This window comes from Amphiura filiformis, chromosome 16 (genome assembly GCF_039555335.1).
Source record: "Amphiura filiformis chromosome 16, Afil_fr2py, whole genome shotgun sequence".
Taxonomy (NCBI): Eukaryota; Metazoa; Echinodermata; class Ophiuroidea; order Amphilepidida; family Amphiuridae; genus Amphiura; species Amphiura filiformis.
Genome location: NC_092643.1, coordinates 53,595,583 through 53,610,172, shown reverse-complemented (window position 1 = coordinate 53,610,172; position 14,590 = coordinate 53,595,583). Strand labels below are relative to the sequence as shown.

Genomic DNA, 14,590 nt, shown 5'->3' with positions numbered 1-14,590 from the left:
GGCAATTAGTCGGTGCATTGACTGCAACGATTTTCTGTGCAAGATGAGGCGTTCGACAACGCCTATGATCCTGATGTTTTAGCGCCAAAATTGGTATCAGAAGGCCTCAATTTCTGCATACAAATTCTCGGTGCGCTAGATGCACAGATGTATACATGAATACTTACCCCGTGGCCGAACTAATAGACAATGCGTACGATCCGGACGTATTAGCCCCAATCTTTGTAGCAGAAGGCCTCAATTTCTGCATACAAATTCTAGGTGCATCGAATGTAATGACAGATGTGCGAAGCTTACCCGTTCTTGCGGAGCTGACAAATAATGCATATGATCCAGATGTCCATGCGTCCAAATTAACTACATTAGAATTCTCCATTTCGAGGACTAACCCACATGGCATTCAGACAGACACCATCGTCCTCTTACAGTACGCGACTCTTCAATCCCGCCCGATCAGTTGGCTACTTTTCACTCTCCTGCGCATGTTTTTCTTAACTGTTGCGTCAATGGGACTCAGGAAACCGCTTCTAGAATCGAGTGCAGACCTTTGCTTTTCGATCTTGGTCCACAACTGCGGACACGTCTCTCGGTAAAAGTCGCCTACTTCTCAAGAGATGCCCGTACTCGATTCCAAAAATAGTGGCGCCGACGACCACCTGACCCCTCTCATCGGCGATCTTTCAATCCCGCCGATCACGTAAGATTTGACCACTTTGACGGTCGCTGGCACACCCGGCGCTTTCGGGTGAGTCATCCCGGCGTGCCGGCAAATTCCATGCACAGTGGCACGGACGCTGACCCTGCTCTTACCCGATACTGCACACCCCGAGCCAACCCAGGGAATGACCGGGATACCGGTTATTCCAGTCTTTGGGTGCCGTTGATCGAACGCAAATCGCACCCGGCGCCTTCCGGGGCATAGGCGGCGTCGCGGGAGGGTCAGCGACTGCCGGAAACCGGCCTCGGACACGTCCCGTACTTGTCAAGCGAAACCCGTACTCGAGTCCAAAAATCAGTGGCGCAGACAACCACTACCTCCTACAGTAGCGACCCTTCAATCCCGCCGATCACGGAAGGATTGGCACCTTTGGCGGTCGCTGGCACTTGCTTCCCGCTACGGACCCTGCGCCCCGTTACGCAGGATGCGCACCGAAGCCTACCGCGGGACCCATAAAAACCCGGATATTCCCGTGCCTTCGGGTACTTTTTGCGTGCTTTCGCCATGGCGCCACTAAATTTTCACGGGGCACACCCGGCGCTTTCGGGTGACCAATCCCGGGCTTCCCGCCAACTTCGACCACCAAGTTTGCGTGCTTGGTGCCACCGGACGCTGATACTGCCCATATCCCAGAATGCACACCCCAAGCCAACCCAGGAAATGACCCGCAATACCTGATATCCCTGTCCGCTCTGGTACTTTTGCGTGCTCGGCGCGCTGCCGTGTCGGACCCATGTCACACCCGCGCTTTCAGCTAAAATAAAGTTAAGCGGCGGTGTGCGGGGAGGGTCAGCGACTGCGGTACCACGGCTGCGGCCGCGGCGGTGTCGCGGAGGGTCAGCGTACTTGTCAGCGAAACCGTACTCGGGTCCAAAAAAAGTGCCACGGCGGCGGCCACGGCGGCGGCGGCGGCGGCGGCGGCGGCGGCGGTGTGCGGGAGGTCAGCGACTGCCGGTACCACGGCGGCGGCGGCGGAGGTGTGCGGAGGGTCAGCGTACTTGTCAGCGAAACCCGTACTCGGGTCCAAAAAAAAGTGCCACGGCGGCGCTGGCCGGCGGCGGCGGCGGCGGCGGTGTGCGGGGAGGTCAGCGACTGCCGGTACCACGCGGCGGCAGCGGCGGTGTCTTGCGGAGGGTCAGCGTACTTGTCAGCGAAACCCGTACTCGGGTCCAAAAAAAAGTGCCACGGCGGCGGCCGCGGCGGCGGCGGCGGCGGCGGGGTGCGGGAGGGTCAGCGCCTGCCGGTACCACGGCGGCGGCGGCGGAGGTGTGCGGGAGGTCAGCGTACTTGTCAGCGAAACCCGTACTCGGGTCCAAAAAAAAGTGCCACGGCGGCGGCCACGGCGGCGGCGGCGGCGGTGTGCGGGAGGGTCAGCGACTGCCGGTACCACGGCGGCGGCCGCGGCGGTGTGCGGGAGGGTCAGCGTACTTGGAAGCGGTACTCGGGCCGCAACGAAAGGGGCCCCGGCGGCGGCCACGGCGGCGGCGGCGGCGGCGACGGTGGGCGGGAGGGGCAGCGACTGCCGGTACCACGGCGGCGGCGGCGGAGGTGTCGCGGGAGGGTCAGCGTACTTGTCAAAGCGAAACCCGTACTCGGGTCCAAAAAGTGCCACCACGGCGGCGGGCGCCACGGCGGCGGCGGCGGCGGCGACGGTGTGCGGGAGGGTCAGCGACTGCCGGACACCGGCCTCGGTGCGGGAGGGTCAGCGTACTTGTCAAGCGAAACCCGTACTCGGGTCCAAAAAAAAGTGCCACGGCGGCGGCCGCGGCGGCGGCGGTGGCGGCCGCGGCGGCGGCGGTGTGCGGGAGGGTCAGCGACTGCGGTAGCACGGCGGCGGCGGCGGAGGTGTGCGGAGGGTCAGCGTACTTGTCAGCGAAACCCGTACTCGGGTCCAAAAAAAAGTGCCACGGCGGCGGCCACGGCGGCGGCGGCGGCGGCGCGGCAGCGGCGCGGTGTGTCTTGGGAGGGTCAGCGACTGCCGGTACCACTGGCGGCGCTGTGGCGGTGTGCGGGAGGGTCAGCGTACTTGTCAAGCGAAACCCGTACTCGGGTCCAAAAAAAAGTGCCACGGCGGCCGCGGCGGCGGCGGCGGCGGCGGCGGCGGCGGCGGTGTGCTGGAGGGTCAGCGACTGCCGGTACCACGGCGGCGGCCGCGGCGGTGTCTTGCGGAGGGTCAGCGTACTTGTCAGCGAAACCCGTACTCGGGTCCAAAATCAGTGCCACGGCGGCGGCGGCGGTACACACGGCGCTTTCGGGTGAGTCATCCCCAGCGTACCGGCACTTCCATGCACGGTGGCACCGGACGCTGACCCTGCTCTTACCCGAAACTGCACACCCCGAGCCTATTCCGTTGGGCACCTAGGTATTCGTATGGTTAAAAAAAAGGATTTTTAAGAGGTTAAACCCCAGAGACCTCACAGTCCTCTGTGTACGTTCTTTGTACTGCAGTACCAGTTGACTTGAAATCCTTCGTTCGGACTTGGTAAGGTAGAGTACCACAGCCTCCGAAAGCACCAGCATAATATTCAAGTACTACAGCCCCGTAAATCCTCCGAGACTCGATCTCAGAGGCTCGGGAGCGGTTAGGGTTAAAGTGTAATCAAATCTGGCCAATGATGGCATTGTGAAAACAAGTTACAGGAAAAAAAAGTAGCAAAAACAAAACAAACTTTGCATTTCAAAAACGCTCAACCAATGCTTGGATGTAAGGATTCCAGCTGAACCAGTTGAAGATAGATTGGCATGATTGCATCAGCTCATGTCAAATATCATCACTGTATATCAATCATGTAGAGTGCCCTTGGCATACAAGTAGAATTTGGAGGTAGAGCTATCAGTTATCCTGAGTTTTATATATTTTTTGCTTTAACTGCAAAAGTATCCCATTTTTTAGCAATGCACCGCAACTTTTCTGAGGTGTAGCAAGCCATTTGATATTACATCACAGCAGTGGCGTAGCGTGGGTCATCCGATGGGGGGGGGGGGCGCCAACAATGATTGGGGCACTGAGTCTGATTGGGGAGGCACAAGCCATTTTTTGGCAATTTTCCTATGGCATTTTCTACATTTTGCAATCAATGTACGTCCAGAGGTCTTCAAATTTGGTCGGTTACCCATGTTTGCACACAAAAGTTAGGCTAGCAGAAAGAATGGGAGAGAGAAGATTCTAAATCCAAAGTTTAGCTCAAAGTCCTTTTAAAAATTGGTATTTTGAATGTTATTTTATAGGATCATTTTGCATTTTTTGTGGTTTACATAGTACTTCTGGTATTAGTATTGTTGAAATAAGTGTCTACTGCTTGATATTACTGACAAAATTCCTCCTACATACACCACTACTTAATACTCACACTTCGGTGTGCATTTAATTGTGTTCCACGCATCTGAACTGTGCCCTCACAGTGTTTATATTGCTTCATGTGGGCTCAGCAGTTCTAATTTACTTGTTTACTTTAGATTTTTGATATAATTACACAAGGAATAGGGAACATTGTATACAACATGAGACTAGACCCTGCACCTTTAACAAGATTTATATAGACTATCTCAATATTTACAGACCTCCTCCTAAGAGAGATTTCTGACATCATTGTACAACATAGAGTGGATTACATGAGCTCAAATAACATGACCAAAATATTTGACATGAAGGCTTATGTAACAGTGTGCATATTCGTATCAGGTTACCACAAGTCAAATAGCTCCATTTTGTGTATGTGTGTTTAGATGTAAATGTATGACATTTGTATTGTGTTTTTGGTCAATATAGAATCCTACTAGCCTATTTCTGTGTGTCTGCACCAATTGTGTAAGGCAGTTTGTTGTATTACATGTTATGTGCTCAGGAAGCAAATGACTTGCATCAACGAGATTGGATCTTATTTTGTGGGGGAAAAGTGTTGGAAAGATATTGAAAAGTTTAAACATAATTTTTGGGATGAACTCATTGTAAGTGGTAAAGCAACAGAAATATATGTGTACAATGATTTTAGTTGTTTGGTTTTGAGTTAGCTACTACTATATTTAGAATTTGTTGAAGTTGGACATCTATTGCTTAAATATATGTTAATATAGAGGCCCTGCATGCTTTTATCGATTGGCTCCAAACAAAGGATTTGAACCAGTGTCCTTCACCGTAATCATGGCGCAGTGCAGTCCATTCAATCAAAGGTTGTCATCAACCTATTTGATTGTGGTGCATTTGTTATGTGTGTGAGACGAACTGTCGCGGTAGGTTGCAATCATGCATTTGTTGAATGCATTTGAGTAGTCCGCCATATGTACGGTATGATACGTCATATGCACAACCTCTATTGATGGTTATGTGATGAAGTAGCTTATTATATAATTATTGGTATCAATTAAGTAGCTATCTACTACTCTACTGATATTGGTATTGATGAAGTTGCCATCTACGGCTGATATTAGTATTGATGAAGTAGCTGTCTACTGCTGATATTAGTATTGATGAAGTAGCTGTCGACTGCTGATATTAGTATTGATGAAGCAGCCATCTCCTGATGTTGGTATTGATGTAGTAGCTATCTACTGGCGATATTTATATTATTGTAGCTCCCTACTGCTGATATTGCTTTTGATGAAGTAGCCTGATATTGACATTGATGAAGTAGCCATCTACTGCTGATATTGATAAAGCATAATCTATATACTGCTGGTATGGTATTAATGAAGTTTACTGCTGATTGGTATTGATGAAGTAGCCATCTACTGCTGATATTGGTATTGATGAAGAGCATCTACTGCCGATATTTGTATTGATAAACTAGCCATTCACTGCTAACATTGCTATTGATCAAGTGACTATCTCTTGATAATAAACATGGTGAAATAAATGAAACTGAAACTGATATTGTTATTGGTGAAGTAGCCATTTAGTGCTCATATTGGTATCGATAAAATAGCCATATACTGCTCATATTGGTATTGAGGAAGTAGCCATTTACTACTGATAGTGTTGATGAAGTAGCCATTTACAGCTGATATTAGTATTGATAAAGTAGCCATATACTGCAAATAACATTGTGGTTTAAAAAAAAAGATAAAAACAAACAGATGTGAGAAAACCAAGATGTGTGACTTTGTCTTCAGAGAAAATCTATGGCTACTGTGGCGTGCAATGGTCTCTAGTTACAGTCTACATGTGTTAAAGTAATATGCAAGTTGGGGTGTTTATAGACCCATGTGACGTGAGCATGTGTGAAAGTCTTATCAATTCACCCAGCTGGGACCAAGGCATCTCAGAGCTCGAAGAAAACATAGAACTTTGGGGAACATATGCAACTAATTGCAAGATGTGCAACAAATATTTTAATCCCTCCTCCACATAGAAACTAGTTTAATTTCACAGGGCTTTATCACTGGTGTGAGGAGAGTGCAACCAACATACAGAACTAGTTTCATTTTACAGGGCTTTGTTCACTTATCTGGTGTGATGAGAGTGCAACCAATATTTTTAACCCGTCCCTCCATATAGAGACTAGTTTCATTTCACAGGGCTTTGTTTCACTTACTTGGTAGTGATTTAGATGCATTAGCAAGATATCAAAAATCTGAGATATCTGTCTGTTGTGGATTCAAGTTGGATATTGATTTCAGATAGAAGATAAAAGAGGGGCAATTTTCTCTTGATTTGGTATTATGTTACCGCAAAGAGATATTAGTGCCGGATCTAGGGATATGAGTGGCGGATCCTGGATTTGACAAGAGGTTACATTAAAGTGGGTTGAAAAGCTGGGATTGGTTGTAAGTTTGACAAACAAGGTGGAATACGAGCGTATGCATGATTTGGCTTTTTTTGTACAATGAAGCCTGCTACAGACTTGTTTGTTTTCTACAAACTTGGTCACTTGTTTCCATTGCAGCTATATACAATCAAGGAATATAATGTTGGTACACTTTTAATGTGTTATCATCATTTGCTTTTCTCTTTCCCCAATACAGTAGATTTCCTTTATGACATGTATGCCGCTGTTATATCATGGATAGCTTTTGATGTTTTTATTATTTTTTTAAAGATTTGTAGGACCCCTACAGTAAATCAAAGTGAGGATATTGGCTGTGTATTTTTAAATGTATTTGGTAATGATTTGACACACATAGAATTATCAAGGCAAGGACTTTATTTAGTCATATAATTTTTTGCATAAAGAAGTGGATGCCAAACTTTACAACTGATAATTTAAGGGGCATTTCATGATCCAAAGCCTCATCCCCCACTTTTCTCAAAAAAAGTTGAGATTTTTATACCACTGGAAACTTCTGGCTCAGTAATGTTTATGTACATAAAATTTCTTGCAGATTAATTCATTTAGCAAAGAAAGCATCAAATTTGAATAGCGTTCTGGTACACCAGAATGTAATTCAACATATTGGCCTATGGAACAGTGCATAATCAATCATGCATAACTTGCAAACAGCGCACAACGCAAAATCAAAATCAACTGAAAGTTTGGGAATAAGCTTTTTTCGTGGATATCTACTGAAAAATGTCATAAAAGAGGATTCTAAGATCACGAAATACTCCTTTAAAGCTGCTGAATGAACTTTGTTTCAAAACACAAAGGAGTGTGAACTTTGAAGTTAGAAATCATATAAAAAGCAATGCTTAAGGGACTATGGTAATAATTATTATGCAAATGAATATCATCTCTTTTACAATTCAAATTAACAATTTGCGATGTTATAAATTTGATTCTGCCTAACTGCAGGCAGTATTTTTGTCACATTTTTATCAGACTTTGAAACTTGAACAGGTGATTAGTGTGGTGAAGTAATTCCCACACATGAACTTGAGATTTCCTCACCAAATTACCTTTTTTAAGCCCCAAAAGAATTGGACAAAAGCTGCATTAGAGATGTAATTTGTCCATTTAATGCAAGAATGTGGTTAGCATGTTGTAATATATATGCACTTACAACCTACTTGCATTCAGTTAGCAATATCAAAGAAACCAGATGTTCAATTAATTCAATTCTATATCAGATATAACATATGGATCTCTTTCTTACCACCTTAATTTTGAACATTTTTGCCCATGGTGTCAAATCATTTCTCAAAGGTATATAACCAGATTGACAGCCTCATCCTCCCACTTACCCCATCAAAATGCAGATTTTGGTATCAAGGGAAAGCTCATATTTTTCACATAACCCCAGTAATATATTAGGCCTGAAATATGTTTCGTGTAGGCGGTATAGGTGGTTACCAACCTGAAGTATATCCTATGAGCAACTGTGAATCCAAACTGTGGGTGCAGTTCAACTCAAAACTTGGAATAAGAATGTTTGGATGATGGGCCTCAATGTGAGGTAGAAATCACCAGTGCTACAATTGAATACATGAATTCAAAACCCACCCAAGTCCATGGGAAGTGATTTTGAGAAAAAAACCTGTGTATCATTTTAGTTCCTTCAGTTAGATTTACTTGGTCAATATGGTCAGTTTTACGTGCATATGGTTAAACTGTATTAGGTATGACGATTAGCATTTCAGGTACTATTTCAGGTTCATTTTAAATGCTGGATTTTTGAATCATATACAAAGACAATAATGTTGGAATAAGATTACCACTAGTAAGATAATACAAAATAAAGCACACAGGTATGTATAATGTTGATAAGCATTCTGCCATGTAATATAAACCACCCACTTTCCTTGATTAAACCCTTTTTTTTTTCAAAAGTCACTCTCTAGTAATGAATGTGTTACAATGGACTTTTATACATACTGGATTTCAATCAATGTGTTACAAGACTCAAATCATGGACTTTGGTGGTTCTTTCATACATGCTATTTTTCACATGCTCAATAGACACAGAGGATGAATTTGAGTTGTTCTTTCATACATATGACAAGCCTATGTATAGCAACAATTTCCCATGCTTAACTCAATTTGGCCAAAGTATGGACTTGGGTGGGTTTTGTATTCATATATTCAATTACACCACCCACCTTTTAATAACTAAGTGTATCTTATATCTTTTAAAGCTATAAAACAGTTAAATAAAACCATTGTCAAAGGATGTGACTATATTCATATTAAAATCACTTATATCCTATTGAAGGGTAGCTCCCATTAATATCCCCATTGAGAACTTCCCAAGTTGATATATTCAACCAGAAATAAACTTGTCAAATTCAATACCATGTTGATGCATAGGGAAAGGGAATTAATCAATTTGTCGCATGCAATGTCGCACGACTCTACACGGTAGCTGTAATCTGCATTAATGCACATCCATGTGTACTTTTGTGATCCGCATCAAGTATAGCAAATGTCTGCCCAGGGAATGTGATCTGCATGTGTGGGATTGCTGCGTTATGCGCTTGCCCAATTTTTGTAGCCAATTCTTGACCAATTTCAAACAATAGGTTATGTTACTTCTATTAATCAAAGCCAGTGGTGTAGCACCGGGGGGTGAATGGGTATGGGGGCACATGCCCTGGTGCCAACATTATGGGGGCTGCAATAGATTCTGCGCTCCCTCCAAGCAATGAAAGTCAAAATTTTCATGTGCTTCACACACATTTCAACACAAAATCATTTCAAAGATCAATTTAAGATGGATATGCAACTTCATTATAACCAAAATTAATTAGTGGTAGGCACTATTTGTGTAAATTTTTAGCACGCTCCGCCTGCTTCAAGAATTTGGGAGGCGGTGCAATATGGATCCATACCCCTGGGCGCCAGAACACCTAGCTACTACGCTGATCAAAGCTTTCTTCTCATGCATGTTTTGTTATGTTTAGATCAAAGGAGAAAAAGCCTTTTGATAGACAAACACACACATACATAACATTTCCCTAATAATAGTAAGATGTAGCAGATTACAATAGTCTGCAATTTTTAGTTTTCAGGTACAAAATACAAAACTTGTTTCTAAAAATGTCAGGTTTTTAAAAGTTTTGTTATCAACTTTACTCATTGCACAAAAATATGTACAACATAGTTATAGTTATCATATCATAACTTCTGATATAGCTTTGGAATAATTTTGGAAAAATCTGTTCAAGCTATACAGACACATCCATTTTGGCATTCAAAGTGCTAATAGCATTGAAGCATGTAATATAGCCTGCTTCCATTATGGAATCAAAATTAGATGTAATCTGGCGGGAATTGGGAACAGTCAGGGACATGATTTAATGCTTCACAAATAATGAGGTTTTATCTGATGGCTATATTGTATGATGGTATGAATTCTCTCAGAATAATGTAAAATAGATCATGTATGAGAATAAGAACATGAAAGAAAATGAAAGAAAAATTTTAATGTGTTGGCAGAATGTTATTCTAATAGAAAACCTGAAATGTCAAGGTTGGGAATTTGTTTACTATTTTCTGATGAGATAAAAATTCAGTTTGAGTATATTGAGAAAGAAGAGGAAGAATTTTGTATTAGTCTTCTGTGCTGGTAATATGTTATTCTAATCATAAATTTTAAAACCATAAATGTCAAGGCAGGGTATTTGTGTAGTATAGTTAACAACAATTTCTAGTATGGGGTTTTGAAAGAAGAGGGAGAATGTATAATATGTCTTTTGTTGGCAATATGTTATTCTCATGATTTGATAGCCTAAATGTCAGGTAGCAAATTTCAATACTATATAGTATTTTCTCATGAGGAGGTAAAAACTAGAACTTCATACTCCTTTTATGCATAATATCATGTGAGGCAGTGTTATATTCTGTTCATTGAAGTGTCATAGCGCCCTCTTTTTGCATTCTTGATCTGATTCCAAAGTTTTGCACATTGTGATTGGCTGATTATTTGGATTTCTAAAAAACTTGTTTAGTAATGCAGCACAATGTTGATCAGACTGGTTTCAGCCATAAATGATTGGGTTAAGATGTAATCTTTGGTGTATAATTCCAATATATTGCGATGATGGTTCAGATGATGATCGTATTATTAAAGGTATTATTTTATTACAGTATGTTTTTTGTAGACTGGATTCTGAAGAATTTTATTCATCTCCATCCTAAATTTATATTAACATGTTGACTGCAGTGGAAAAGGAACCCATGCAATCAGAATGACTGGTGTTTTATTCATTTCCATTCTTCTGTGATCATCAGAACCTGACAGTTAAAACAATAATTTGATGCAGTTGACAGGGATTGATTCATATTGTGGAAAAATTATGGTGTGAAATACCTCAACCATATCAGTAGAATATACAGTTATAAATTATATGGCAAGTCAAATGGAGACACTGATCTGACACTCTGAGAAACACATAATAGGGAGAAACAAGCAGATAAAGTTACTGCACACATTTTCATTGAGCCACACGCAACCATGGCAGACTCTGTACTCTGTGTTTCTACCTCAATGTATTTCAGTGTTGGAAATAGAGCGTGTTTCAATAGTTTCTAAAACCATTGTATTGCGAGTAGCATTTTACAATACTTGAGATATTATCAATTGGAAATAAAGGAAATACTAGGATGTGTGAAATTCAAAGGAGAGTATGCTTCACCATGCACATTTTCATTATTTTGTGGTGAATTGATATTAAACTGTCTGAGCTGGAGAGGGTATTATAATTTGTGTCTGAGTGTGTGAATCTATATATCTGTATATATATATTTAGAGTAAAAGCTATTTTGCATATATTTTGAAGTGTACTTGTAAGCACTTGATTCTGTTTACTTAACAAGCAAGAGAGTTACACACAACACTCAGTTGTTTAAAGCAGACATTTTATAACACAAAACACATATTTTATGATTTAATGGACTGGATGGGGGGGGGTCTCCATGGTTATAGATATACCGGGATGTGCCATGCTTTGGGGGTACCCTTTCAGTGATGTTGTTATATCGATGGGTGGGTTTCCAGTGAAGACCAATGTGCCCATTTGGGTACATTTTGGGCAAATTTGGGAGCTTGTTGTTAAAAATTGGTATACTGAATAATAGTCCTGAACAGTTTCATGTGTGGTATTGGTTTGTTATCAGAAAATTATTAGGTAAACAAATCCAGAATATAAAAGTGCCTTGGTTCACTGCTTCTGCAGAAATTGGCTGTAGCCTCACTTCAAGCGTGCGACGGTGCAATCAGTGCATGAATCATACATGTGATCTAGAGTGTAACTGCCAATATCCGGATTCACAGTGTTAGCATCCTTTATAGGTATATAGAGAAAGTCAGCATCCAAAAGACTGTGCGGCACATCCGGTACAAATTATTTTGAAGAACATTCCATGGGGACACGGTCTTATTAGTGAACTATTGTATGGAACACCCCTATGATTGAAAAACGTAATGTGCAGTATTTAGGAAGATCAAAACGCTTGTTCTTGTGGGCGTTTTTGTGAAAAGTGTGTTTTCATCAGGATTTATGTGCAAATCTATGGAGAGTGTGGTCACTGGGTCAAGAAATAAGAACTTGAAAATTCTTATTTCCTGCTCCAATACAAATGCTGTCTTGATATATAATGCTCTTATAAGTGAAGAACAAAGAGCAATTAATAGAGAAACCCACAAGGAACAAAGCATAATCCTTCGCCCGTATTCTAACTGGGGACCTCCTGTGTACCATGCAAACATCGTAACCACAAGACCACAACGGCTGAATGGTAAGATAGGTCGCTAACCTGGAGTCGCTAATCCAGCCGATTGACGAGCCTTTGCTTTATTTCTGTTTCACCATGCATAAACCTGATATGGCTTTTTTTTGCTGTATTTTCCTTGTGGGTTTCTCTGTTCTTGTGCTTTATATATTTATTTCATAGAGAATCGCATCGTTTCGATCCCCAATATGAGTGCTGCTAATGTTTTTTCCACTTTCTGTTTATGTGTTCTTATAAATAGTATATATTTACTGTCTTGTCTTTGTTTTCAGATATGTGTTCTGCTATCCGTGTATATTCAGCCACATCAAGAGTCACAAGCGATGCCCAGTCACTGGTTACCCATCAGAAACGTCTCATCTCATCAAGCTCTACCCTCCCTCATGATGAAACCACTAGGAGGAACACAAATGTGACCATCCATCTCAAACCGCTCGTAAAGTTGGCAAATTGTATTTCGAGTTACAGTGCAAAATATGCATAGAGGTTGTATTCCTATGTCCCTAATATTTGTCCGACATGTTTCTCATTTTAGTCCAGTCAATCACCAATCTTTAATCCTATTGTTGAAGAGGATAATAAGCTTATACTTATGAATAGCATTAGTAAAAAGCTTAAAAGTTTTTGTTTGCTTTGGCTAAATCCTGTTCAAGTGGTGGGTTAACCAACAATTAACAATGAGAGGACATTCCTGAACCTCGTTCAGTTGGGGATGATTTGAAGTGACCGCCAATTATGACCATTTGATATTTAATACCAGCAATATGGAAAAAATGAAATAATGTAGTGCCAAAATAATGTACCCTTTTACTGAAGGAGCAAAGTTTAACAAGTTATAACTCCGCTTCTGGATATCGTTTGAAGTCAAATGATATATCATTGTAAAGCTTATGATATATATTTTCTAAACACGCAAGAAAACAAATTTGACCAGGGGCCGACTTTACAAGCGTTTCGACCTGGACGGTCACAAATATGCTCTCATCTGTCAGGACAGAGGTTTTTAACCCCTATTTGCTTGATCTGACACCCATGACCTTTCAGTATGTTGAGTATAAAAAATCATACTTTACAACTTAATTTGTGAGCTATGTAATGACACCATTTTTTACTCCAAGTGTAGAGACAGCTATATGATAAATGATGCAGTACTTGTAAAAATAAACTGGATGTACTAAAGTTAATAACTTAATCTGATATGAGACAAGGTGATACATGAGTGATCTGTGGACCAAATGAATTTATGGCAAAACAATTATGAAAATGTCAAGCAAAGCAGGTTACGTATCAAGAATTTATGCAAAATAAACAGGTTAACAATATGAGGCCTTTGGGTCAGAGATGGAGGTGTCTTATGAATATAAACATTTTGAATGGATGATGTGCTACACAAACGTTTGGATGCTGACATGTTCTCTATACCTAATATCTGCTGTTTTTGCATAGCAATCTTTCACAAAAAGCACCAAAATTTGCCAAATTTGGGTGCATTTAAGGGCTTTCTTGCCCAAATGTAGCCAATGAAGCGTTGGTCTTCACTGAAAACCCACCCATCAATATGTCAAAATTACTGAAAAAGTATCCTGATACCGTGGCTCAACCTTGTACACCTTCAACCAGAGATACAAGGAAGATTGTGGACCAAATATATTGATAAATGATAAAACAATTGTGAAAAAAGTTATGAGAATCAGGTTATGTATTAAGAATTTATTGGAAATGTTAAAACAGGTTAACATGTAGAGCCTTTGGTCATAGCTGGGGTTTCTTGGTCCCCAAGAGAAGATCTGTTAGCATTAATATGAGGCAAAACTTGTCAAAAATAAACTATGGATGATCTAGGTTTAGTTCAAGGTGATTGGCAGGATGATACTTGGGAGATTTGTGAAATAAATGAGTTTGTGGCACCAAAACAATTATGAATGTGTCAAGAAAACCAGGTTACATATTAAGAATGTATGGAAAATGTCATGAAACAGGTTAACAATTTGGGTCAAAGCTTGTGTCCCTTGAGTCCAAAAGAGAAGATTGTTCATTGAGTAGGTTGAGTCTGTTTTAATATTTATAGAATTTAAAAGAGCACATAAAACCAAGACTTCACATGGCCTTATTTTAGTTATGGAGCTCCATATATACTATGGTGATACAGGAAATCGTAACATGTCATACATGGAGATGAACATTGAGACAACACTATTATAATTCTTAGTTTCCAGTGACTCATAGCATGCGCACTATACTAAGAAGAACATGGGAATTACAGTGGGTG

The 14,590-nt window shown here is 41.6% G+C and overlaps 1 protein-coding gene across 1 annotated transcript in view; it reads left to right on the top strand.

Annotated features, from left to right (window-relative positions):
- Window positions 1-13,797, top strand: part of LOC140136188 (peroxisome assembly protein 12-like) — a 231,436-nt gene extending 217,639 nt beyond the window's left edge. The window contains exon 10 of the mRNA XM_072157897.1: window positions 12,594-13,797. Within this exon, the coding sequence (XP_072013998.1) occupies window positions 12,594-12,708 (115 nt within the window). The 3' untranslated portion in view covers window positions 12,709-13,797. The remainder of the gene's footprint in view (window positions 1-12,593) is intronic.
- The last annotated feature ends 793 nt before the right edge of the window (window positions 13,798-14,590 follow it).